The sequence below is a fragment of the Ursus arctos genome, unplaced genomic scaffold (assembly GCF_023065955.2).
Source record: "Ursus arctos isolate Adak ecotype North America unplaced genomic scaffold, UrsArc2.0 scaffold_21, whole genome shotgun sequence".
Classification (NCBI taxonomy): domain Eukaryota; kingdom Metazoa; phylum Chordata; class Mammalia; order Carnivora; family Ursidae; genus Ursus; species Ursus arctos.
Window position 1 is genome coordinate 43,817,926 of NW_026622886.1, and position 27,946 is coordinate 43,845,871.

At 40.7% G+C, this 27,946-nt stretch overlaps 2 protein-coding genes across 5 annotated transcripts in view; one reads left to right on the plus strand and one right to left on the minus strand.

The window, feature by feature from the left end:
* Positions 1 to 5,982, minus strand: part of XPOT (exportin for tRNA) — a 161,592-nt gene extending 155,610 nt beyond the window's left edge. For both annotated transcript variants that reach the window (XM_048218192.2, XM_057316523.1), the window contains exon 1: positions 5,877 to 5,982. The gene's annotated coding sequence lies outside the window, so the exon portion shown is untranslated. The remainder of the gene's footprint in view (positions 1 to 5,876) is intronic.
* A 150-nt stretch (positions 5,983 to 6,132) lies between these two features.
* On the plus strand, positions 6,133 to 27,946 carry KICS2 (KICSTOR subunit 2). 3 transcript variants are annotated; one of them, XR_008960800.1, is made up of 5 exons: positions 6,187 to 6,421; positions 12,357 to 12,642; positions 23,884 to 24,703; positions 27,159 to 27,324; positions 27,655 to 27,946. XR_008960800.1 is itself a non-coding variant. In XM_026500110.4 (3 exons), exons 1-3 carry the CDS (start codon positions 6,187 to 6,189, stop codon positions 24,698 to 24,700), a joined length of 1,338 nt encoding a protein of 445 aa, XP_026355895.1. In that variant the 5' UTR covers positions 6,133 to 6,186; the 3' UTR covers positions 24,701 to 26,497. The 3 variants fall into 3 exon arrangements, 2 of the variants coding, with proteins under 2 accessions (XP_026355895.1, XP_044240577.1); XM_026500110.4 differs by lacking the exons at positions 27,159 to 27,324; positions 27,655 to 27,946 and having other exon boundaries at positions 6,133 to 6,421; positions 23,884 to 26,497; XM_044384642.3 differs by lacking the exons at positions 6,187 to 6,421; positions 27,159 to 27,324; positions 27,655 to 27,946 and adding an exon at positions 10,422 to 11,348 and having other exon boundaries at positions 23,884 to 26,497.

Below are 27,946 nucleotides of genomic sequence, written 5' to 3' on the forward strand. Positions count from 1 at the left end.
GGCAGAAGATATGAACAGACACTTTTCCAATGAAGACATACAAATGGCTAACAGACATGAAAAAATGTTCAACATCATTAGCCATCAGGGAAATTCAAATCAAAACCACATTGAGATACTACCTTACACCAGTTAGAATGGCAAAAATTGACAAGGCAGGAAACAATAAATGTTGCAGAGGATGTGGAGAAAGGGGATCCCTCTACATTGTTGGTGGGAATGCAAGTTGGTACAGCCACTTTGGAAAACAGTTTGGAGGTCCCTTAAAAAGTTAAAAATTGAGCTACCCTATGATCCAGAAATTGTACTACTGGGTATTTACCCCAAAGATACAGACGTAGTGAAGAGAAGGGCCATATGCACCCCAGTGTTCATAGCAGTATTGTCCACAATAGCTAAATCGTGGAAGGAGCCGAGATGCCCTTCAACAGATGACTGGATTAAGAAGACGTGGTCCATATATACAATGGACTATTACTCAGCTATCAGAAAGAACGAGTTCTCAACATTTGCTGCAACATGGACAGGACTGGAGGAGATAATGCTAAGTGAAACAAGTCAAGCAGAGAAAGACAATTATCATATGGTTTCACTCATTTATGGAACATAAGAAGTAGGAAGATCGGTAGGAGAAGAAAGGGGGGGTAAACAGAAGGGGGAATGAACCATGAGAGACTATGGACTCTGGGAAACAAACTGAGGGCTTCAGAGGGGAGGGGGGTGGGGGAACGGGATAGGCTGGTGATGGGTATTAAGGAGGGCACATATTGTATGTTGCACTGGGTGTTATACGCAAGTAATGAATCATGGAACTTTATATCAAAAACTAGGGATGTACTGTATGGTGACTAACATAGTAAAAAATTATTAAAAAAAAGAAAGTTGGGTGCTAAAGAGCTAAATAATGTATCACTAATTGTCTGGTATTTTTTAGTAAATAATCTGAAAAGAAAATGAAGGAGGTTGTTCCATATCAAATATCTGGTTCCTCTTGGTAAGCCAAAGAAGACTTCTCCCTGAAATCATACCTTTCAACCATACTGTCACTACAGAATGGGAGATACCTACAGAAACAATTGGAAAATGCCTGAATAACACTGTGGAAGTCTCTGACCTGTCAGGTGGGAGGCATATGTATGGAGATAAGTCACTAAACAGCATCCATGTTCAAGGAAGGGAAGAGACACAGATCTTGGTTTGCATCCCAGCCCTGTCAGTTACTATGTGTCCTTTGGACACATTATTTAATTACTCCACAATCAAAGGGTGATAACTACACCTCTGAAGGTCTGTTGGAAGATGAGTGAGATGTAAAGCACCTGGCACACAGTAAGTTCTAAATCAATGAGTGTTATTATTATGTCAATATTATGTCAAGAAAATAGAACAGCAAAAGGGACGTGAGCCCAAATAACATAAAATCTGGGTAATAATTAACTGGCGTAATCATTAAGTTGTAAAATTATTGCTGATATATGTTATTGTATGTGTCTATCGATGACACGTAAAATCTAATCCACTGTTTATCAAATAAATGACAAGAATGGAAGCTTGAATAAAGAAATGAATCATCACCTTGCACTGTTGTTAATGTTCTTTTGCCCCCAAAATGGGTTGTTATCACTAAAATGGTTTTCTCACTGGTACTGTCACTAGGGAGATTTTCAAAGAAATTATAAAGAACAGTATCAAATTAACAGTCTTGAACGGAATTGTTTTTCTAGACTTAATAGGAGAGATCATGGCTGAAATTAAGATAAAACTTTTTAAAAAGATTTTATTTATTTGAGAGAGAGAGAGAGCAAAATCGAGAGAGAGAGAGAGAGAGAGAGAGAGAGAGAGAGAGAAAGAGAGCACCAGGAGCAGGGAGGGGCAGAGGGAGGGGGAGAAGCAGACTCCCCGCTGAGCAGGGAGTTGGATGATGCGATGATGATGTGACGCTCCATCCCAGGGTTATGGGATCATGACCTGAGCCCAAGGCAGATGCTTAACCGACTGAGCCACCCAGGTGACCCTTAAGATTTTATTTTTTAAGTCATCTCCATACCCGATGGGGGGGTCTCAAACTTACAACCCTGAGATCAAGAGTCACATGCTCTTCTGACTGAGCCAGCCAGAGGCCCCAAGAAACAACTTCTTGAGCAATATTATAAAGGAACATGTAAGGGCTTCCATCCTTAGACACTTTTAAGAAGACAGACAGTGCTCCAGCTGAAAATGTCATCCTCATCTGTGGTAGCCAGCCTCCAGGATAGCCTCTACTGATCCTTACTTCCTAGCACATGCCCTTCATTACTCTCCTGCTCAAATTCAATCAAGGCTGGCCCTGAATATGGCTGACGTGATGTGTGAGTGCCAAGGCTGGGTCATAAAAGGCACTGCAGCTTCTGCTTCAGTCTTTCAGATCGGTCACTTGTTCCAGAACAGGCCAGCTGCCATTCTGTGGGAGCACTCGCGCTGTCCTGCGGAAAAGCCCATGTGGCCAACAGACTAAGCCAACTTGCCAGACTCATGAGAGAACCACCTTGGAAGTGGATTTTCCAGCTCCAAATAAGTCTTGAGATGACCACAGCTCTAGCCTACGTCTGACTGCAACCTTATGAGACTGAAACAGAAACGCCCAATGGAACCCTGTCTGATTTCCTGACTCAGAAATTGACTGAGAAATAATACATGACTTCTATTGTTTTAAGCCATTAAATTTGTTTTTTTTAAAGTAATCTCCAAGACCACATGGGGCTCAAACACATGATGCTGAAATGAAGGGTTGCATGCTCCACTGACTGAGCCAGCCAGGCTCCCCAAATACTTTTTTTTAAAAAGATCTTATTTATTTTTTTGAGAGAGAGAGAGAGACAGTGCATGAGCAGAGGGAGGGGCAAGAGGAGAGGGAGAAGCAGACTCCCCGCTGATAGCGGACCAGACGTGAGGCTCAATTCCAGGACCCCGAGATCATGACATGAGCTGAAGGCAGCTGAAGGCAGACACTTAGCCAACTGAGCCACCCAGGCACCCCCTCAAATGCTTTTTTTTAAAAAGTAAACTCTACCCCAAAGTGGGGCTTGAACTCACCACCCCGAGATCAAGTCACATGCTCTACCAAGTGAACCCGCCTAGTGCCCTTGGTGTATAGTTTTGGGGTTATTTGATACGCAGCAAAAGACAGCTAACATATCAAAACAAACAAAACGAAAAACAAAACATAACAAAACAAACATTTTCTTACTACTGTACAAAGTATCCTGCTTATAGGCTGAACCATATGATCATTCAAGATAACTTCTTGCTTCTTGCTTCATAACTTTAATGTTTTAACAGGTTGACATGTCATTAACTCTATATCTTTTCCTATAAAATTCTTTAAAATTTAAAAAAAATTTTTTTTCAGGGGCGCCTGGGTGGCACAGCAGTTAAGCGTCTGCCTTCGGCTCAGGGCGTGATCCTGGAGTTATGGGATCGAGCCTCACATCAGGCTCCTCTGCTATGAGCCTGCTTCTTCCTCTCCCACTCCCCCTGCTTGTGTTCCCTCTGTCGCTGGCTCTCTCAAATAAATAAATAAAATCTTAAAAAAAAAAAAAAAAAGGAAAAAAAAATTTTTTTTCAAAGATTTTATTTATTTATTTAGAGAAAGAGAGTGTGAAGGGGAGGGAGAGGGAGAGAGAGTCTCAAGCAGACGTCTCACTAAGTGCAGAGTCCCTTGCAGGGCTCAGATCCCATGATTCTGAGATCACGACCTGGGCCAAAACCAAGAGTTGGATGCTTAACTGACTGTGTCACCCAGGTGCTTCAGATTTTATTTATTTATTTTAGAGAGAGACAGAGTGAGAGGGCATGCATGTGAGCAGGGGGACGGGCAAGTGGAGGGGAAGGGACTTTTCCTACAAAATTCTTATGTGACAAGGAGAATTAGCCAAACAAATATTTAATGAACATCCACTAAGTCTGAGGTATTATTCTAGGCGCTCTGCTGATTAAAAGGTATGATAAAGCTGTTGATAATAAAAATGATAGTAAAAGTAATGGTAGACACTAATACTATACATGTACTTGTCTTAGACAGTGTTCTAGACACTGTACATATATACTCTCATTTAACCTTAACGTATATTGCCAAATGTCTTCCAGAAAGGTCATACCAAGTTACACTCCATGTGCAATGTTTAAGAACCAAACTCAGTGCAGATGTTTACCTACCAGCACCTAAAGTTTTCCAAAAAATTCTGATAGGTGAAAAATAGAAGTTTAATCTTCATTTCTAGGATTACTAGATCTTAAAATGTTAAGCACATTAAAGTTCTGTCTGACATATGTTACAATGTTGGCATTGTGTTTTCTTGACATTTTTATAGTCAGTTTCAATCTCTTCCTTTCTAATTTCCTCCAACTCTTTTATAATTTAAAGGCTCTTTCCTAGCCCTAGATCAATTAAATTTTCACTTGTATTTGTTTTCTAGTTTGTTTATGGTTTTGTTTTTTATGCATGTAGTCATTTTTTGTGGCAGGACACAGGAGTTTTTTTTCCCCCCATAATCATGTCTCCTTCACTATCAATTAAGTTTTTCTTTCCCCACTGATTTATGATGCTACTTTATTATCTCAGTAACTCTTATATTACCTGGGTATGCTTTTTTTTTTAAAGATTTATTTGTTTATGAGAGAGAGAGAGAAGTGGGGAGAAGGGCAGAGGCGGAGAGAGAGAGAGAGAGAGAGAATCTCCAGCAGACTCTCTGCTGAGCTGCTGCTGAGCTCAGAGCCCGATGGGGGGCTTGATCTCACAACCCTGAGATCAAGACCTGAGCAGAAATCAAGAATGGCTTAACTGACTGAGCCACCCAGGTGCCCCTGTGCTACTTTTTTTTTTATTACTAACTTCTACTTATTTATAAAAAACCATCACATTCTCCTCCTGAAAGCCTTCCTGATTCTTTCAAAAAGATATGAATGCTGCCTCCTTTTTCACCTTCATAACATATAAAATTCTCCCTTGTATCACAGTTAACAGGATTGACCCAATTATACTTGAGAGCAGGGAACAGGTGTACTATATATTCATTAAAATTACATTACTGGATTTTCATTGAAAGGTAGTGATGGCAAAACCGATCCAGTTTGACAAAAAAATGAAAACAGACAGTTCCCTCATTTCAACAAATATCGTTGTGCTATCCATTATGAAAAGATTATAAAGGTGAGTGAACCCTAGATTCTGCCTTAGGGAGTTCACCACTTAGGGCAAAGAGACGTGTGAATATACGTGATTAAATAGTGTGACTAGTGTAAAATAATCATGCACAAGGAAGGAGAAAGGAAAAAACTGAGCAAGTAGTGGGCAGAGTTTCAGAGTAGTGGACACACCTATGAGCTGGGTTTATGGTGCTTCTTAAATGTCAAAGGAATTTGTAATTAATTTGAATCACAGCGCATCAATTCAGAACCTTTAACAGAAGTTACATTAATTTATCCTTCGGAGAACTTTTTGAGGAAGCCTGACGTAGTTTGGGTAGGATGAGCAAGCTGAAGAGCTCTGCTTGGAAGCGGTTTGCTTAGTGTAAACCTGAAATGCCTTGCACAGGATACACGTGCGAATTACTGCAAAGTGTGTGATTGGGTGAAAATCAGACAAGGGGATGAAATATAAACCTTTACCAGTATCAACTACTATAATCCACTTCCTTGCATTGGTTTAAAAGCTATGAGAACTAACTCCTTGTGGGGGAGCACAGTTCCAGCCACTAGCCTCACCGCTCGGCGGCCCAAGGCCCAAGGCAGGCCAAAGGCAAGCCCAGGCCAGATGTCAGAGCAAGAACTACTGACGTCATGTAAGCGTGATGTCACTAGCACTGACGCATCTCACAGGGAGGGGCCTCTCAGCTCACCTCAGAACGCAGTCAGGTCCGCGGTGCAGCGAGTTGACCGTCTCTCGTTCTGCCCTAAAGGTCCGAATAGTCAGCGCTGCGGGAACCGAAGAGCCGACGTTGCTCAGGAGCTGAAGACGGGCCGCTTTCCTCCTTCCTTGGCCCTTACGGGTGTCCTCTCTAAGGCCCAGGCGCGGTCCAGGCAGCAGCGCGCTCACGAGCCCGTCGCTTGCGGCGGTCACGCGCACGCACGCTGGTGCGCACGTTCCCTGAGAACCCGGAAGTGCGAGGGAGAGGAGAGCCACGTGGGTGGAGCTGGATCGCAGCTCGCATGGGGGAGTCTATCCCGTTGGCCGCCCCGGTCCCGGTGGAACAGGCGGTGCTGGAGACGTTCTTCTCTCACCTGGGTATCTTCTCTTACGACAAGGCCAAGGACAATGTGGACAAGGAACGAGAGGCCAACAAGAGCGCGGGGGGCAGCTGGCTGTCGCTGCTGGCGGCCTTGGCCCACCTGGCCGCGGCCGAGAAGGTCTATCACAGCCTCACCTACCTGGGGCAAAAACTAGGTACCTCCGCCCCGCCCCCCGTGCCCTTTGAGGAGTAAGGAAAGGGGGTATATTCCCCGATCGGCAGTGGCTTGGGTTCCCTGTCTCACTCCTAGCCTCAGGCTCAACTTGGCACTCCCAAATCTCCTCCCACCGTTCCCTTCCTTCCTTCGGCTTCCACAAACCCCGCCCACCGGCCTCTGCTGCTGATAGATTGGCCGCCGGGTGGATGCTCTTTTCAGGGCTGTGTCTCAAACCGATGGGTGTATCCATTTTGCTCAGTGCATGGATTGGTGCCGTAAATGAAAAGTTAAGCAAACTGTATGTCTTCCCTCTTCTGACCAGAGACACTGTGGCCAGAGGAGCAAAACTTGGCAATACAACCTAGTTAGAATTAATGAACACTTTTGTCTGGCCTCTTGAAGTTAAGGCCCCTACGAATTACAGATGGAGTCCTACCCCTTCTTAGGCCGTCAATAAATATTTAATGGATGAGGAAATAAATGAATACTGGACAGGAAAGACAAGAAATATGCCTAACACTAGCAAGAGGGGACTTAAGGGGAAAATGGTAAACACTCTTATCATTCCATCATAAATCTTGACCCTGAAAGTAAGATGCAAGAGCTGATTCAACCGATTTTCACTAGTAGAAACAATTGGTATGAGTAGATCAGAATGAAATAAAATATGTGAAAGCCAAGGGCTATGCATATAAACTATTACTACTTATAATTACCAACAATCAATATGAATCCCAGAGCTTTCAAAGTTAGTATTTTAGTTAGTATTTTAATTATCAGAGGCACAGGGTCTGGTATGTATGAAGAACACATGTATGCCATAAAGAATAGGAAGGTAAAATTGAGTGCGGATTCCATTTTGATTTTTAGCTCCCAGTTTCCTTATATTGCCTGAAGGTGGCCATGTACATATTGCTTTCAGTAAACGCCCAAAGGGCAGGGCTGAGATCTTAACTCTGCCTTAGCTGTTCAAGTAATAACTTGTTGTTCAGTACACTGACTTACTGGCAAAAGTGCTCAGATAGAATCACCTTGTGTATTTTTTCCACCCCTTTTTACAGTGGCACTTGTCACAAATTTGCAACTGCTGTTGCAGTGTTACTATCCCCCTTTCTATAGATTAGTAAATTGTCTATGTGCACTTGTATGGGTAGGTGACAGGTCTCAAACAAGAATACCTGCCTTTGAACTGTCAGATTGTGTTTTTATCCATATGATTTATAAAAAAATTGGTGTATGTATTATAATTTAAAAATACTTTGTATATACATTTGACCCGTGAACTGCATGGGTCAACTAATACACGATTTTTTTCGATACAGTATAGTACAGTAAATGTATTTTCTCATCCTTCATGATTATCTTAACATTTTCTTTTCTCTAGCTTACTTTAAGATTACAATATACAATACATATAACATATATGTGTTTATGTTGTCAGTAAGGCCTCCAGTTGACAGTAGGCTATTAGTAATTAAGTTTTGGGAGAGTCAAAAGTTATACTCAGATTTTTGACTGTGTTAGGGTAGGTCAGCTCCCCAGCACCCCTTTCACCACCTCTGACATTGTTCGGGGGTCAGCTGCATTTGGAAATGGGGAGGATTCTGGCTGTAAAATTGACGGTGGGTAATTTTCTGGCAGTTTTAGTTGTTTTTAGATTCCCCCACCTCATGAAGAATGGTGATTGATCCCAGTGCCATGATTCTTAATTTGTTTAGGTTCATCTATGAGTATTTGATGAAACCCATGGACTTACGTGGAAAATATATGTGTAATACAATTTTGCATTTAATTGGAGAGGGTTCGGTTGGATTTCCTAAAGTCTATTGATGGACCCCAGTTTAAAAATCTGTTATTCTAGTTTAAGTTGTATGTGTCTGGTTTTAGGTAAACAGAACTGGCTGCCCTGGGTGTAAGAGCACATGTGAGATCATCACTGTCTCTGCCCTGGGTTTTGTGAAATGGCCCTTATTATGTAAAGTGATTAATTCTGCGTGGACCCCCAGCTTGCATGGATGAGCCTGAAGACTGCACCTTGAAATTGATCCAGGAGCAATTTACACTATGAAACATGCCCAGGCATGGTTCAGGCTCCCAGGTGATCTGTGACTTCTGAGTGAATGTTCTGAGAATGGCATGTTTAACTTTAATGCCTCATTAACTTATTCACATATATAGTAAATGTAGGTTGCAGATCTTAAATTTTAACTTTACATCTTACAGGTTTTTGATACTGGAATGTTTGTGATATCAACATGCTTATGATTTTGTGATTTTTTTCTTAAAATCTTGTGGAAAAAATTTTGTGTTGCCACTTAAGACATTCCCAGGTTCTTCAAATACTTTGCTAATTAGAAGGCATTTTTTAAAAAGCAAAACAAAAAGTTTTATGTGTATTTTTAAACACTTAAAACATGGTCCAAAAAAAGGGAGTCTTTCTGATCTCACTCTTGTGACTGGTGTTTATCAGAAACCTTGTCAGTGAATCCTGATTCTAGATGCACGTGTGTGTAAACACTTTAGGCAAAGGACCGACCTGACAGGGAGACTTCTGTTCTTGTATTGGCTCAGTTCTGAAAAACTTTGGGTGGACCCCTTACCTTGGAGCTTTCTCTTTCCTTTGAGGGGAGAATATACCTGTTTGGGGAAGGATCAGTGATAAAAATATTCCGTCTCATTGTCTTTGGAGGATTTTAGGTCATACTTTCTCCGTTTTGTTTCATTACTGGAGAGTTTCCTCAACCTCTGGTTGCTAGAATTTAGCATGGTAGAAAATGACTTGAGAACTGATGTTTATAAATTATCATTAACAAGAAGTTGTGGGACAAAATGCCCAATTAGACATTTTACATACTCCTTTAATATACTTACTACTTGAAATTTTATCATGTGAGATGGACTGTTGAAATCTTGAGAAATAATGAGGATTCAATACATAGAACCTTCTGGAAATAATTCAAAATAATTGTATTTTGTAAATCCAAAAAATTGTAAAGAGGAAGATGTCTGGTGTCTCTGCCTCCTTGTTTCCCAGTAAGAAGGGAGGCCAGTCCCCATTGGATGTTCCTAACCAGGGTAGTCAACAAGTAGGATTGCGCTCCTGAGAGCTTTGAGAAAAGAGACCTCATTAATGGTCTCTCCCTTCCTTCTAGTATCACTTGGTTTCACATACTAGTGATTGATGTTTATTGATAAGCTTTTCAGGGTATTCTTTGTATTTATGTGGTGTTTCCACTCCCTCAGATAAGGGTAATCTGATGAAGGAAGGTATTCCTTTTTCACCCAGAGTTAAAATTGTCACCAAGGCAGAGGTGAGTATACGGTTGAGGACACCCAGCTATCTTTCAAATAGGTAGCTATTCTTTTTTACAGTACATGAAACTCCCAATTTACCATAGAGTTTTAGAAGTACAATTAGGTAGTATTTAGAGTTTTCTGGGTTATATATATATATATATATATATATATATATATATATATATATATATATATTTAATATATATATATTTAATATATATATTTAAAGATTTTATTTATTTCTTTGAGAGAGAAACAATGAGAGAGAGGGAGAGAGAGCATGGGGGGGAGTTCAGAGGGAGAAGCAGACTCCCTGCTGAGCAGGGAGCCCACTACGGGACCCATCCTGGGACTCCAGGATCATGACCTGAGCTGAAGGCGGTAGCTTAACCAACTGAGCCATCCACGTGCCCTATTTAGAGTTTTCTTACATCAGTTATAAATCGAAGGGAAAGGGATTAGTGTTATGGAATATGCACTTTGCTCCAGGCACATTACATACCAAATGTTACTTCCTTTTGTCTTCGCTCTATTACTAGTTTCATGTTAAAAACAACAACCAAGGTTCAAAGTGGCTAAGTCATTGGCACATCACACAGCTTATAAGTTCGGAAGCTGGAATTTGGAACTAAGTCGGTCAGAATTCCAGAGCTTTTAGGGTTTTTTGTTTTTTTTTTTTTTTAAGATTTTATTTTTAAGTAATCTGTACACCCAGTGTGGGGCTTAAACTCACAACCCTGAGATCAAGAGTCGCACGCTCTCCTGACTGAGCCAGCCAGGCGCCCCATAGATGTAGCATGGTACTCTTGTTATCTACCTAACATAAGAGATTTTTTCCTAAACGTGGGCACAGAGGTCTATTTATTTCATAATGTCGCTTCACAAAATCTGCAAGGTTTGATTGAAGATAGGCAGGGAAGGAGGGAGGGCAAACCCTTCAGGGTACAGTCCCATGTGGGATGTCAGCTCTGCGGTCGATCCAACTGCACCACGTGGTTTTTGCTGCTATTAGTAGGAGAAGTGATTTGAATGCTAGTTACTTTGTTTAAGCAGTATATTGAAGAAAACATTTTTTAAGTAATGATAGTTTATGGAATAAGTAGTAAGGTGACCAACCTTCTAGGTTTGTCCAGGGCCAGTGGGGTTCCCAGGACATGGGACTAAGTCCGGTTTTCCAAGAAGCCAGACTTTCAGGGCCAAAACCTAGCAAGTCCTGGGTAGACTGGGACAAGGTGGTCAGGTTGTAGGAAAGGATGTAAGATTCATTTCTTGAAATATAAACTGAGCCATGAACTAAGAAGAACATTGTGAAATGTTTCATTTGTTAAGAGGATATTTTACAAATGCCTTGATAAATAATTTTCAATCCTAATTGATGTGTTTAGAATAATAAGTTTATTTATGAAAGCATTCTGTGTATATCAGTAGAAAATTTAAACTGTCGTCCACCTCTGAGGTTTTTATATATTTCTAAGAATTACTGTTTTAAACCTACCCTGTTTCTTCTCATTCTCCTAGTGTCTTGCCTGTGACCCTTTATTTAGTGGGGTGCGGAAATGCTTAAGAAAACATCTACGAAGCTGACTCTATAATGACTAGAAATAGAGTTGATCACGTATTAATACAGAGTAAGGAAATGATGTCTATGCCACTGGATCCTTTTTAACTGTTGAAAGGGATGTATTTGGTCTTTTTTTTTTTTTTTTTTAAAGTAGGGTCCATGCCCAACATGGGGCTTGAACTCATGAACCTGAGATCAAGAGTCATATGCCCTACCAACTGAGCCAGCTAGGTGCCCTGGTCTTTTTTTTTTTTTTTTTTTTTTTCTGATTTCCTTTGGAACCCCTGAGTTACAGCAACAGTTATTTATAATTGCTTCCTGCTCTTAATCATTCACAATGCGATGCTTATTTTGTTATAACCTATAGTGTCAACCTTGTCAAGAGTACTTACTAAAGATTTCTGGGTGCCTGGCTGGCTCATTCAGAGGAGCGTGCGACTCGATCTCAGGGTCGTGAGTTCAAGCCCCATGTCGGGCGTAGAGCTTACTTAAAAAAAAAAAAAAGTACTAAAGATTTCCTTTTTTCCCCTGGGATCCCAGTAGTCTGTTCTTGTGTAAGGGAGAGACACGTATGTGTATTTTCCATTTTCTGGTATGGCTTAAAAGATAAGATTCAAAGGAAAATGCAACTCTAGTGCAGAGATAAAATCTTCTGATTTATCAGGAATAACAACAGTGTTTTCCAATCGGGTATTCTCTTTTGTTTTAAATACATGTATGTGGAAGGAGGGCTATTTAGATCCAGGTGGATGTCACCTGCTAGGTCAGTTATCCTCTGAAATAAATGTGAATCCTCATTGAAATGGAGTAGGGGAGAACTGATGCCTGGGTAAGGAAATCATACACAGGTCTGTTGCTATGGTAATGAGTTGCACCAGGCATTCATTTCTTATTCCTCAGTGAACTTACAAATCACAAAAATATTTAAATTCCAATCATAGGAGTCAGTGACTGTGGTAGATGATAATAGCCCCCTGAGCTCTGCAGGCCCCACTCCTTTCCTTTTGGATGCTGGGTTTTGTCCTTCTGGTTTCTCTTCCTTACTTGCCATGTGCTAATGTCACTTGCCTCCCAGGGGGCCAGTCCTTCTTCAGCAGGAAGGACTCCATCCGAACCATCTATACTTCCCTGCACAACGAGCTGAAGAAGGTGGTGACTGGCCGCGGCGCACTGGGTGGGACTGCCCCCCACGTGGAGGAACTCCTTTCCCACCTGTCAGAGCAGCTCTGCTTCTTCGTTCAGGCCCGGATGGAGATTGCAGACTTCTATGAGAAGATGTACACCCTGAGCCCGCAGAAGTTCATCAACGCTGAGGAGCTCGTTGGACTTCTGGACACCATCCTCAAGAAATACAGCTCCCGGTGAGTGTAGGTGAGGGGGGAGGGAGGGACCCACGGAGCAGCCTCTCACTCCCACACACACGAGCTCCCTCCCCGCACTCTTCTGAAGAAAATATGATGAAATGACTGTGAAGGGGAGAAATAGTTATTTAACATTTTATGCATATTAATTAAGCAACAGGTATCCATTAGGTACCTTCTTTGGGCTTCATTAACACCATGCTGGGTGGATGCTTCTCCAAGCAATAGCCAAAGACCAAGAATGAAGTAATCCTCAAAAGATGTACTGTAACTGATTTTGCTGCTTATAAAAGAGTTCACACAACAGGAGAATTGTATATAAAATAATTTTTTTAAAACAAACCATTATTCAAATAAATGTCCCTTTCAAAGTAATCACCTTGGTGAGTTATCCACTGAGACCTCGGATGTAACCATTACTTACCTTGTGTTAGAAACTTCTTCCTAATTGCTTTCAGTGCCCGTGGCATAGTTTTGGTTTTGTTTTAAACTTTATTAGTGGAGACAGGCATCTGTGCTTTTGAGGAGGGCATACTTAAAATTTTTTAATAGTCAAAAGGCTATTTGTAGCCAATTTAATTTTTTTTTAAAGATGTTGATCAGCTGGAAAACATGTATTTGAAAGAAATTGCTACTTTTATTTGAAAAAAAAAAAATGAGCCTGGCTATAATGTATTGCCCACTTCCTGAGCCAAAAAACAGTACCAAAGGAATTTGAGAAGAATTGCATGTTATTATCAGCTACAGAAAGGCATGCTCCGTGAAGGAAACCAGTCACAAAAGATCACATGTTGTATCATTCCAGTTATAGGAAATGTCCAGAATAGGTACAGTCATAAACACAGAACATCGATTACAAATTACAGACACAGAAAATGGTTGTCAGGGACTGGGGGGGTGGGGCGGGGGAGGTGAGAATGGGGAGTGACTGCTAATGGAGATGGGGTTCCTTTTTGGAGGGTCATGAGACTGTTCTAAAATTAGATAGTGGTGATGGTTGCACAACTCTGACTATACTAAAACCATTGAATTCGATACCTTAAAAGAGTATACTTTGTGTATATGAATTAAGTAGTAAAGCTATTATTAAAAAGGAAACAAAGCTGTGCAGTGACCACACAAACATCCTTCCCCTGGACTCATATTGTTACAGTGTTGTCGTGTTTGCTTTCTCTCTCTCTGTATATAATTTTATCCCCCCTCCCTGCATTGTTTGGAAGTCAGATGCAAACATCATGACACTCTATCCCCAAATACTCAGATTGTATCTTCTAAGAACTATATAAAACTGTACCATAGTTTTCTCAATCAGGAAATTTAGCACTGGTTTTTGTTTTTTTTTTTTTTTTACCATCAGCAGTAAGTAGTCCATATTCAGATTTCCCCGATTGTCTCCAAAATGCTCTATACTATTTTCTGTTGTCATGTATCTTCTGTTTTTATGATATATTCTAAATTTTTGTTTTATCCATTTTTAGTAGGTAATACATTAATATGGCTCAAAATCTATGAAGTATGAAAGAGTACAGAGGGAAAACTGCCCCTGTTCTTCATCTACTTAACTCCTTTCTAACAGGCAATGAATGTTGTTAGCAAGTTCTTCCTATCATTCTTGAGAAATAGTCTGTACATGTAAATATACACATTTTCGTTTTTTAAACAAATTTTACATGCTAACAAAATTTCTGTTTGCCACTATTTCTTCCGCAAACCTGATTTGTACATTTTTTTGAATAAAATAATTTTTTGAAATCCAAAAGCAAAAGTACATTTGGAGATATGATTCTCAAAGGGAGGAGGTCTCATGTGGTGATTCCCAAAAGCTAATGTGAAAATGTTTTGCTGAACCATTTGGGAAGCTTAAGAAAAAGAACCATACTTGCCCCCCGCCCCCGCCCTGCCCTTCTTCCCCGAGAGGGTAAGATTTAGTGATTGTCAATTGGGTGCCCAGAAACCTGTATGTTTTAAAAGTTCCCTGTGATATTGAAAATAGTCTCCGTGAAAAAATTGTTTGGATAAATAAGAGAAAGGTGCCAACACTGGGATATACTAGGTATTGAACCTTAAGCAGTGTGTGTGTGAATGTGCATGTGTCTGTCTCGTAGGAATGATTATTACTTATTTAACTATTTTCATTTTTTATTTGATTAGATTTGTGATCTATCCTTTTTGCACCTTCTTTGAAACATCCCACTTCCCAGAACTTTGAGAATTTCTTCCATTTCCTGCAAAAGCCCAGCTTTCATTCTTGAAGCTTTTAGGGCGGTACTTGGCTATACCAGCTACTGAGTGGACACTGATAGAATCTGATGGAGCCAGGGGGCGGTATCACCCAAGGTCAAGGTGTTTTCATCTGTCTCTATTTTTCACCCATGCTGCCTTTATCTAATTAATAGGGAATTACTGATTATAGATATCCAACCCTAAAATTATCTTAATTAGAAACTTTGGGTTTAATTTGAACAACATAAATTCCTTAGTTAAAAAATTCTGAAAAGTTGAAATTCTGTATAATATGTTGATTTTGGGGGTGGAAGTGGAATTATTTTAGGTATAAATTAACATACTTTGCTGTTTGCCAGGGTAATATCCTTTTTTCTGTACACATTTTTTCTTCTTCATAATATCCTTTTTTTCTGTAGACCTTTCTTCTTCTCCTTCTCCTTCTTCTCCTCCTTCTCCTTCTTTTCTGTAGACCTTTTGATTTGGCATCAGGGCTATACCAAACATATTTCTTTCATGGTTCCAGTGTCCTAGAGAAGTAATTCATATTTCGTATTCTATTGTATTGAAAGAGTTAATCCTTTTCCCAAAGGACCCAGTTTATCTTTCAGGAAATGTTTATTTGCCCCAGTATATCTGATCCATGTCAGAACTCTTCTAACATATTGTGTAAATCTTTCATCTTTCAAATGATGAAATGCTTTTGTATTAACAAATTAACAAGCATGATGTATAGCATGGAGTCTAAACCCGGGGCCCTGATTTGAGATGCAGGTTCCGTGTGAGTTATTGCAAGGTCCACTCTGCTTTCAGAGATGAGCGGGAAGCGTGTTTTGTTTTTTTCCTTTGCAAGCCAGTTGTGTTCAGAGTAGAACAGTATTAAAGGTTTCCTCTTTTGGCAAACATTGCGTTATTAAGCAAATGTAAATTATTGCTTATGAACCACAGTCATTGTGATGCTGCATTTCAAATTGAATAATTAACATTAATCATATGAGTCCTTATTGTGTGCCCTTAGAAGAAAAAATGTGAATTAACTCATACAGGATCAGGATGTGTACTATTCCTTGAATACTTTTGAGGAGAGGTAGAACTTGGGGCTTTTTCTTTTTTTTTCCCCAAGGAAGCACCAATGGACATTTTTTGATTCTGTAGAATTCATTTGGAATTTACTTACCTCTTTTGTACAGTGAGCGTAAAAGAAGATTCTGGTTAATTTTTCTATTTCATAGTTAAACAAAGGTGGAAGATGGGTTATAAGTGCAAAATATTTACTCTCCTAAGTCAAGAGTATAATGTTAAGAAGTAATTCTTTAAAGAAGTAAGCAATTATTTATTCGTTCCAGACATCTTTTAAAAATCCCTTGGACGGGGGCGCCAGGGTGGCGCAGTCGGTTAAGCATTGGACTCTTGGTTTTGGCTCAGTTCCTGTTCTCACAACTGGGTTGTTAGAGTGACCCTGCCCCAGCATCAGGCTCTGTTCTCAGCACAAGTCTGCTTATGACTCTCCCCCTCCCTCTGCCCTTCCCCGCTGTGTGTGAGCCCATGCTCTCTCTCTCAAATAAATAAATCTTAAAAAAAAAAAAATCCTTGGGGCGCCTGGGTGGCACAGCGGTTAAGCATCTGCCTTCAGCTCAGGGCGTGATCCCGGCGATCTGGGATCGAGCCCCACATCAGGCTCTTCTGCTATGAGCCTGCTTCTTCCTCTCCCACTCCCCCTGCTTGTGTTCCCTCTCTCGCTGGCTGTCTCTATCTCTGTCGAATAAATAAATAAAAAATCTTTAAAAAAAAATCCCTCTAATGTGGCAATAATATACCATTAAGTGACTTATATCCTTTCACCATGACTTTTAAGGAATTTTTCTTTTTAAGATTTTACTTTTTAGTAAAACGTGAGGCTCAAACTTAAACCCAACATGAGACTCAAACTTCCAACCCTGAGACCAAAAGTCGCACTCTCCGCCGACTGAACCAGCCAGGCACCCCAAAGAACATTTTTAAAAATTGAGTCACATAAAGTTTCTGTTTGCATTTTAGGGAGCACAGTTTTTTGAAATGAATGCTTCAGATGATAGGATTCTCACTCGGGGCAAAACTCTGGTTTATTTAGGCCTTGTGCCCTGTTTCCTCCAAGAAAAGATTTGTGATGATAAGTGAAATTAACAGTTAGTTGTGTGTGTATAGTGCAACAAGGTGAATTTTCACCCATTGAAAATTTCATAAGCAAAACCAACAATAGTGCGATTTCTGTGGGACACATTGTACTCTAGGCATTAATGCACCGTGTCTGAATCTTATCCGTGAGGGCTGAAGGCCTTCTGTGATCTTGCCCCAGCCTATCTTTTCAAATTCATCTAAGGCCCATCAAATGCTTTAAATTGTACCCAAACTCTTAGTAAAAAGGAAGAAACTTCAAAGAGAATTTTTTTTTTTAAGATTTTATTTATTTGACAGAGAGACAGCCAGAGAGAGAGGGAGGAACACAAGCAGGGGGAGTGGGAGAGGAAGAAGCAGGCTCCCAGCGGATGAACCTGATGTGGGGCTAGATCCCAGGACTCTGGGATCACGCCCCGAGCCGAAGGCAGACGCTTAACGACTGAGCCACCCAGGCGCCCCCAAAGAGAAATTTTTGAGGATTTTAAGCAGAAGCCAAAAAACAATCCATAATCTAATGTGTTCCCCATAAGTATTTACCATTTCCTACCTTGGTTCATTATTTGTTTTGCCTAGAATGTCCTTGAACTTGGAGGGGAGGAAAAATACCTTTTTTTCTACCCTTCTAAATTCTCAACAGGGGGCTCTTTAACAGAAGACAAATTAACAAGAGAAAAACATACCAGTGTATTTAATGTAAGTTTTACGTGTCAGGGGAGGCTTCATGAAATAAAGAAGACCCAAAGATGCTGTTAAACCTGTGTTTTTATGGTAGGTTTTGTTAAAAAACAAAATTCAGCCTATTCCATTTGAAGATATAAGAGTTGTGGGAAAATGTGCCTGGATGGGAAAGGGTCTGAGCTAAGTGTCATGAGTTGGGGGAAGCAGCAAGGCCTGTTCTTTCAGATTCTTTTCTGTGTCTCTTGTGTTTGGAGCTCCTTTCCTTAGAGTAGGGAGAAAGGCATGTCTCACTTGAGGGTTTTATGACCTGCTTCAGGGGAGGGTCAGGAAATCTTTCCTGCACTTATTTCTCAAATTTATTCAACTGAAAATCGTCAGTATACCAAAATGCCGTATTTTAGGGTAGTGTGTTCTGAAGCCCATCGTATTCTCATATCATGTATCAGTTGCTATTGTCACAATCATTCTGTATAACACACCACTCTAAAATTCCCACGTGCAGGCTTGCACATTTACTGGAAGTTGGCCTGACAGACCTGGCTTAGCTGGGTAGCTCTGCTTAACACTGTTGGTCTCACCGGGTTTGGCTTAACACTGCGAGCTCTGGGCTTGGTCTGCTCCACGTGTATGTGTTCCTTCGGGGCCCGAGGTTAGTGGAGAGCCAGCTACCCAGTGGCTCAGGCCCAAGTGCAAAAGAACAAGCCCAACCACGCTCCTTTTTTTTTTTTTTTTTTTGGTTCCATTTCTTTTTATTTTTTTATTTTTTTATTTTAATGATTTTTTATTATATTATGTTAGTCACCATACAGTACATCCCCGGTTTCCGATGTAAGGCTCGATGATTCATTAGTTGTGTATAACACCCAGTGCACCATGCAATACGTGCCCTCCTTACTACCCATCACCGGTCTATCCCATTCCCCCACCCCCCTCCCCTCTGAAGTCCTCAGTTTGTTTCTCATAGTCCATAGTCTCTCATGTTTCATTCCCCCTTCTGATTACCCCCACTTTCTTTATCCCTTTCTTCCCCTCCGATCATCCTAGTTCTTATGTTCCATAGATGAGAGAAATCATATGATAGTTGTCTTTCTCTGCTTGACTTATTTCACTTAGCATTATCTCCTCCAGTGCCGTCCATGTTGTAGCAAATGTTGAGAACTCGTTCTTTCTGATAGTTGAGTAATATTCCATTGTATATATGGACCACAACTTCTTAATCCAGTCATCTGTTGAAGGGCATCTCGGCTCCTTCCACGATTTAGCTATTGTGAACATTGCTGCTATGAACATTGGGGTCATATGGCCCTTCTCTTCACTACGTCTGTATCTTTGGGGTAAATACCCAGTAGTGCAATGGCTGGATCATAGCGTAGCTCAATTTTTAACTTTTTAAGGGACCTCCACACTGTTTTCCAGAGTGGCTGTACCAACTTGCATTCCCACCAACAATGTAGGAGTGATCCCCTTTCTCCACATCCTCTCCAACAATTGTTGTTTCTTGCCTTGTCTATTTTTGCCATTCTGACTGGCGTAAGGTGGTATCTAAGTGTGGTTTTGATTTGAATTTCCTTGATGGCTAATGATTTTGAACATTTTTTCATGTGTCTGTTAGCCATTTGTATGTCTTCATTGGAAAAGTGTCTGTTCATATCTTCTGTCCATTTTTTGATTTGATTATTTGTTTCTCGTGTATTGAGTTTGAGAAGTTCTTTGTAGATCTTGGATACCAGTCCTTTATCTGTAGTGTCATTTGCAAATATCTTCTCCCGTTCCGTGGGCTGCCTCTTAGTTTTTCTGACTGTTTCCTTGGCTGTGCAGAAACTTTTAATCTTGATGAAGTCCCATAAATTCATTTTATCTTTTGTTTCTCTTGCCTTTGGGGATGTGTCATGAAAAAGGTTGCTTTGGCTGATGTCGTAGAGGTTGTTGCCTATGTTCTCCTCTAGAATTTTGATGGATTCCTGTCTCACATCGATAACCACGCTCCTTTTAAGCATCAGATCTGTTAACATCCCTTTGACCAGAGCGAGTCACATGACCCAGACCATAGTCCAGGCGTGGGAAAGTAGACTCTACCTCTGGGGGGAAGACCTGCAGAGTCACATGGCCGAGGGTGTGGAATCAGGGGTGATTAAGAGTGGGGTCCGAAATTTAAGCCCTCACCTTTACACAGCCGAAGCCTGGCTGCTCTTGAAGTTGCGTGGCTCACTTTAAATTCTGTCTCCCTTGTGGCCTGCATGATCTTTCAACCAAAAGAAATTGCTCCTTTTTCTAAAATCTTATTTTATTTTGTATCTCTCATAAGAGAGGTGTTAACTTCCAACTTGTATCCATTATAAGTACCTCCTTCTACCTTGGGAAGTCTCCATAGGGCAAACCTTTGTCTAATGCATCTTTATATCTTCAATGTATTTGTATCTAAAAACTAGTAAAAATTTTAGGTGAGAAGAGACTATATATATTTTTTTATTGTGGTAAAATATACACGACATAAAATTTACCATTTTTAAGTGTCTAGTTCTCTGGCATTGAGTACATTCACGTTGTGCTACAGATTGGTTTTTTTTTTTTTTTTAAGATTTTATTTATTTATTTGACAGAGAGAGACAGCCAGCGAGAGAGGGAACACAAGCAGGGGGAGTGGGAGAGGAAGAAGCAGGCTCATAGTGGAGGAGCCTGATGTGGGGCTCGATCCCGGAACGCCGGGATCACGCCCTGAGCCGAAGGCAGACGCTTAACCGCTGTGCCACCCACGCGCCCCTACAGATTGGTTTTTAATCGTTTTAATGTGACTTCTCACATGCACGGGCCCTGGATACTTCTTTTGGAAGGAACTCCTTGATGTGGATTTGTGAAGAAGAGAGTTCTCTCTCTCTCCACCCCCCTCTCTTTCTTTTGGCTTTTTTAGAGCAGATGTTCTCTGCAAATAGTTGTCAATTTATTCTGTATTCAGACTCTTTCCAGCTTGCTGCCATAGTTGAGGTGTGTATTTTTAGATTACAACAATTTAACAGATCCCCCTATAGTGTGAGTTGTAAATGGGTATGAGGCACAGAGCAGAATGGAAATGGGGAAATGATACATCATAATGCTAATCGCCAAGTCTTGGCAGAATAACGGTAACATGAATTTTTAGCTCTTCTTAAGGATGAAAAATAGCTTCGACATTCACATTCATCCTAATAAGTGTTGAACATTTAAACACTTTTAGTATATGTTTATGGAAGAGCTTGTTCAGAATTCTTTCTGAAGATTGGTACAGAGAATTCATGTTCTTTCAAGGAGAATGCTGGGTATAAATGATGATTTCCAATGAAGCAGAAAAATAACTTATTGTTATTTGTGGTAGAATTTTCATCAATCTCTTACCATTTTCCTGTTATTGAAAGTCTCACTGTGTTCCAAGTTTCTGGGCAAATTTTCTTGATACCCATCATTATAGAATCTTGTAATGCTCTATGGTCATTAAGTGTCAAGGAGCCTAAAGGCTAAGGTCGTAGGAGCATTTCTTACAATTCAAAGATTTTGAAACGTGCTATAGTGAAGTTGTGTGCATGTGTATTAGACTTTCTTTCTTTTTTTTTTTTTAATGATTTTTTATTATATTATGTTAGTCACCATACAGTACATCCCCGGTTTCCTATGTAAAGTTCGATGATTCATTAGTTGCGTATAACTTTCTTAATGTTTATTTCAAAGCATGTAATGTTTGAAGAGTCCAAATTAGTTAGTTAATTAAGCGCATGAGCTGGAGGACTTGAAATGTAGTTTATCTTTCTGATTCTTTTTTTTTTCTTTAAGATTCATTTGTTTATTTTAGAGAGACAGGGTGAGAGACTGCAGGTAAGGGGAGGTGCAGAGGGGGATAATCTTCAAGCAGACTCCCTGCTGAGTGTGAAGTCTGATGTGGGCTCAGTCTCACGACCCTGAGATCATGACGGGAGCCGAAATCAAGAGTTGGACGCTTAACTGACTGAGCCACCCAGGCGCCCCTGTCTGATTCTTTAAATGTATTATTAGACTGAGACCCTCCACCCATGTTTTAGCTTCCCTCTCTTGAAGGATATTGGAGGTAAAATGCTGGTAATGGGAAAAAAATAATGTGTGGTCATGTAACTATATCCTTATCAATTGAGTTTCTATCTTACACTATCCAACCTAGTGTGGGTCTCTAATCAATGTTTAATAATCCCTCTAATTAATGTTTAAATGGATTTTTTAACCAGCTATATTTGTGATGATTTTTTTGTCTTTCTTTTTTTCAGGAATATTTTTAATGGTTCTTTGTGTTTTGACAGCTACAGATTATTTTTCCCTTTTAAAAAAAATTTATTTATTTATTTTTATTTTTTTAATATTTTTTTTATTATATTATGCTAGTCACCATACAGTACATCGCTGGTTTTTGATGTAAAGTTCGATGATTCATTACTTGCGTATAACACCCAGTGCCCCATGCAATATGTGCCCTCCCCACCACCCATCACCAGATGATTTTTTTGTCTTAACTTTTTCATTGATAACCAGCATTTTCCTCTTCAGCCGGGGCCAAAACAGCCATGTGAGAAGCTTCTGTCTTGTCGACAGTGGAGCAATGAACTTACATGGGTTCAGGCCTGGAAATCAAATCCTCTGGTGCCTGGGGCATAAGATGTGCTCAGTACATGCTAGATCTTGCCCACATATTTAAAATAGGATCGCTTGCAGATGCTTCCGGTCTTTGGGAAGGGTATAAGGGCTTGGTGTTGGCTCCTTGAGAAGGAGGGTGCCCCGGGCCAGGCAGACACTCAGACTCCCTGGGCATTTCTCAGAAGCAGCAGCAGCCTGAGCCAGAAAGCTCTAAGTGGTCCATACAGGGAGGATTCTCCTTAGCCATTGTTACAGAATTTCGTTTAGATCACAAACAACAGAATCAATGAGGCAGAAAGCAGGATTCCAATCTTCACGTAGTTGTTGCCATGTTTACGGAGTCTCTCCTGAATCTCTCGTATGGGCCTTATGTTCTAGAGATAAAGGAGTGAAGGGAGTAGGCGGCTTTGACTTCTCCTTAGGGAGGAGCTCAGAGCAAAGGTGACCATCTGTCCCAGTCTGACAGATTACGTGACGCAGCTACTCGAGTGGAAGACAGGTATTAAGAAACTAGAGGATATGATTGGGGTCACCTGACTTAGGAGGTGAACAGAGAAGACATTTTTAAGGAAATCACTCTGAAGGGGAGACCTGAAACATCAGAAAGAGCATGCTCTCCCTTGCCTCAGCGTCTTTGCACTTGGCCTTTCCCCCCCTCTCCCTGGAAGGAGCGACTCCCACATCCTCGCCCCTCCTGCTACCCAATATTACTGTTACCAGCGAATTAGAAAAAATGTTTTGCAAATAGCAGGTAGCAGTCCATGAGTCAGAGAGTTAATTTCGTGAGTAGTAATCCAATTTAAAACATACAAGTGTTGAAATGTTAGATATTTGTTATTTAGCTCCCTTTTTGTTTTTTAACTGCGATTAAATATGAAGAACTAGGACTGAATAAGGGCTTACCTTATGGAGTTACTAGGAACGTTAAATAAGTTTACGTGTGTTACGTACACATTTAGGAGATGTTTTAGGGACTTTTTTTTTTTTTTAACCTCTGCCTCTTTAGGACATCTTGAAAAAAGGATGCCTTATTTTGATGATTATGTTAGGTATACAATTCCCAGAATAAACAAAATAGGCTCAGAAAGAAGTACAGCTAATTTAATTTCTTTGCATTTGAAAGGAAGGTAGCCACTACTCTCATTTTTTTGTTTAAACGTCAGGCGATTTCCATAGGAGGATATGATGCTGACATAATTCTGAGACGGTGAAGTTATGTCAGAACAACTTTTTATTTATTTATTTTAAATAAATAAATAAATAATGTATTAATTAATAATCCACGCTGGGCGTGGGGCCTTCTGTGGGGCTTGAGCTCACGACCCTGAGATCAAGGCCTGAGCTGCAATCAAGAGTCAGTCGCTTAACTGACTGAGCCACCCAAGCGCCCAGAGCAACTTTTTAAATGTATCTGTGTGGAGCCCTTCAGTTTTCCTTTCCCTGCCCCCAAATGTAATATTATGTGTCTGGCCACGGTGTGTTGCTTTGAGGGTAGAAAATGTCCGTGTGGAGTAACATTCCCGCTTACTTCTGTTAATTTCCCTTCCCCTCTAGATTTCACCACCCCATCCTCAGTCCTCTGGAAAGCAGTTTCCAGCTAGAAGTGGACGTCCTGAGTCATCTCCTGAAGGCCCAGGCTCAGGTCTCAGAGTGGAAGTTCCTCCCGTCCCTGGTGAACTTGCACAGTGCTCACACCAAGCTGCAGACTTGGGGCCAGATCTTTGAAAAGCAGCGGGAGACCAAAAAACATCTGTTTGGAGGGCAGTCTCAGAAGGCCGTCCAGCCCCCACACCTTTTCCTCTGGCTGATGAAACTCAAAAACATGCTTCTTGCCAAGTTTAGCTTTTACTTTCACGAGGCACTGAGCCGACAAACGACTGCTTCAGAAATGAAAGCATTGACTGCAAAAGCCAACCCGGACTTTTTTGGAAAGATTTCCAGCTTCATCAGGAAGTATGATGCTGCCAATGTGTCCTTAATCTTTGACAACCGAGGTTCTGAGAGCTTTCAGGGTCACGGCTATCACCACCCCCATTCCTACAGAGAGGCCCCTAAGGGTGTGGACCAGTATCCAGCCGTGGTGTCTCTGCCCAGCGACAGGCCCGTCATGCACTGGCCCAATGTCATCATGATCATGACGGACCGCATGTCCGAACTGAACAGCTTGGAGAAGGTGGTCCACTTCTATGATGACAAAGTTCAGAGCACCTACTTCCTGACCCGCCCAGAACCTCACTTTACCATTGTTGTCATTTTTGAATCAAAGAAATCTGAAAGAGACTCCCACTTTATTTCCTTCCTCAATGAGCTCTCACTTGCCCTTAAGAACCCCAAAGTTTTTGCAAGTCTGAAGCCTGGCTCCAAAGGCTAGCAGGTGATTTGTGTGAAAGGTTTGCAAGACTGGAAAGTGTGCTCCTAATTGCTCTAATGATCTGCTGTGGTCTGTGATTAGAGTTTCCTTCCAGTCATGCTTCTTTCAGAGCTAAATTAAAGACAAATCCTCCCTAATTGTGTCGCACACTTTATAAGCAATTAAGGCCAATTGAATTAAGTATCCAAAGAGTAATCTAGGAAGTGCTCATGGCTACTGTCTCTCCGTGGTACAGCAGAGTACCTGCAGCATTTTCTCCTATGTCCCTGTGTTTCATGTAGACTGAATATTTATTGGCCTTTGGTTTTTCTTTCCACCTGTTTTATATTGTTCTACACTTTGTTTTAATGCAATTCCAAATGCCTTCTCCTTTCCCCTCTTTCCAGGATCAGTAAATGGGATAAGATGTTAAATGGCCTTTTCAGAATCAAGGACTGTATGTTTTCTATCCCATAAATTAGCAAATTAACATGAAATTAGTTTTATGATTCTCATCAACAAATTAATATTTTGGATACCAAAGTCAGTGTCTTGGTGAGAAATTTCTGTCAGTTATTGAAATCGACAGTGAATCAGAGTGGTCGCATGGCATCAGTTTTCACAGCTTCAGAAGACTCCCATGACTGCTTTAATGATCATGGGTTCTTTGGGGGTGACCTACACACCTATTTGCATTTGTTTCTACCCTTTTAAAGTGTGAATTTTTCACTCTGTTTGAAAGTAAATATAAGCCATAATGTGGGGTTTCTTCACTCTTTGGCGTATTATCTACTCGTCCTTCTGTTTATCACCTTTCTGCTTAAGTGTATGTTCATGTTTGGCTCCACTCCCTGCTTATTCTTAGTCTGAAAAAGCACGTAGTCTTTGTTTTTCAGCCACTTTTAGACATTCATGCTACTTAGCCTGCTTTTATCATACCAAAATGTTGGTCTCAATACCTTGTACTTGCTAAAAATCAATTGTGCATTCAAAAGACCTCTTCATAGTTGAGTAATCAAATCAGTACTTAATTTAAGCACACCTGAACTTGGGTTTCATGACTGTCTCCTCCAAATTATTCTTAGAAGCAGTGATACATCTTAACACATGCCGCCTTAAAACTTTCCTTCGGTAGGTGTTCATGGGGAAGTAGATGGACCCGCGAAGGCCTAATGGGCTGTGGGGAGCTTCACTTCTAGGTTATGGATTCAGAATAAAAATGAGCCACGAAGAGTCATTGAGTTGTTACTATTTGATAGTTCCTTCAATGCTTGTATGCGACGTAATGATCGGTTCAGTCCAGTTTCTCGTGATCGCACAGAGCCAAGGTTTTCCGGGGCTGCCCCAGCAGGCGAGCTAGCAGTGCGCAGAGTCGCTCCCAGCCCGTGCCAGGAGGCCTGCCCACCTCAGGCTGGGCTATGTGCTGGAAGGCCCTACTGGCCTCTTTTTATTTCTTTTCTTTCTTTCATTCTTTTTTTTTTTTAAATAAAAGTCATATCTGTAAAAAGCCAGTTTGCTTTAAATAGAACGCAGTGATTTACTTCTGCATTTTATTCACTCAGGTTCTATAAAAATCTGAACAACACTGAACATATATTAAACATTGAAAACAATTGGAACTAAAGAGTCAAATCACTTTTCTTCCCTTTTGTGTTTTGCCAAGAAGCTGAAAAATATTCCTTGGTGTTCATGTATTATTGTTTTCCTAGATAAAACCACCACTGGCCTTAATGATGTGGTCTCCCTTGTACCTAAAAGAAATATGCTTCAGTGGAACATGGAAGAAGAGTGTAAATAAAACTTATATATAATATTAAATAACCAGTTCTTGTCTAGAACATATTTGAAATGTATATTTATTTATTTTTATTTATTTTTTAAAGATTTTATTTATTTGACAGAGAGAGACAGCCAGTGAGAGAGGGAACACAAGCAGGGGAATGGGAGAGGAAGAGAGGAAGAAGCAGGCTCCTAACGGAGAATCCTGATGTGGGGCTCGATCCCAGAACACCAGGATCACGCCCTGAGCCAAAGGCAGATGCTTAACGACTGCGCCATCAGGCGCCCCAGGAAATGTATATTTATTTTTAAAAGTATTTTGGTTCAAGCCAAGAAACAAAGTGATTCTACTCAGAGATTTGTCCTCTAAAATCAGTAATGAAATGCTCTGTAAAATCTGTGTTTTGCTAATTGGAAGAGTAAATCTGCATATTTTCTGCAGACTGTTTACTTGGAAATTGTTTCTAAACCACAACTTGATCAGTTTTTATGTGTAACCAGGAGTGTGGTCAGCACTTACCGAGTTTGCCCACAAGTCCGTGAAGAAGCGTTCACTTTAGGATGCTGTTTGGATGCAGGGTAAACGTTCACAACTTTGTCCTCTTGGGTCCAACCTGGTATCTGACCACGTCATTTTAGGGAGTGTGTGAAAATACAGTCGTTCCCCCCTTATCTGCAGTTTTGCTTACCTCGGTTTCAGTTATCCGCGGTCACCACAGTCTGGAAGCTGGAAGCCGTGGCTCCTCCTTCTGACGAATCATCAGGAGGTCAGTCGTAGCCTCTTGCTACATCGCAATGCCTGCGTCATTCATGTCACTTTATCTTGCTGCGTGAGCATCGTATCATCTCACATCATCCCAAGAAGGGTGAGTACTGTGCAATAAGAGATTTTGAGAGCGAAAGACCACATTCACATAACTAGGATTACAGTATAGTGTTATAAGGGTTCTGTTTATTATTAGTTACTGTTAATCTCTTACTGTGCCTAATTTATACATTACACTTATCATAAGTATGTGTGTATAGGAAAAATCATAGCATATACAGAACTTGGTACTATGTGCAATTTCAGACATCTGCTAGGTGTCTTGAACATAACTCCTCAAGGGTAAGGGGGGACTCCTGTATCGCTGAATTCTTAACTGAGGAGCCAATACCCTTCATATTATTTCTTTGCGCATTTGGACATCTTGTAGAAAATGTACTTACAAGAAAGAAGATAGCCGGTAACTCGCTGCACTCCTGTCGAGCCGCTCATGGGGCCTTCAGAACACGTCCACCCTTTGATCTAGCAGCAAGCTTGCCTGTTTTTTGGCCTGTCAGTCTCTGAGCTTGACTTTCTTCTCTGTAAAATGGGGATAAGGCAATATGGGTTGCTTTTTTCAAAGACTATGTAAGAATGACATCACACATGTAAAAAAGGCTTTGCGAGCTTACTTGGGTTTGAAAACCGTATCAATAAAAGATGGACCATTCTTTCCTTAAACT

Coding starts and splice junctions, on each gene's coding strand:
- KICS2 (XM_026500110.4), top strand. CDS start 6,187: ATGGGGGAGTCTATCCCGTTGGCCGCCCCGGTCCCGGTGGAACAGGCG. Junction 6,422..12,356: donor CTACCTGGGGCAAAAACTAG/GTACCTCCGCCC, acceptor CTTGCCTCCCAG/GGGGCCAGTCCTTCTTCAGC. Junction 12,643..23,883: donor CTCAAGAAATACAGCTCCCG/GTGAGTGTAGGT, acceptor CTTCCCCTCTAG/ATTTCACCACCCCATCCTCA.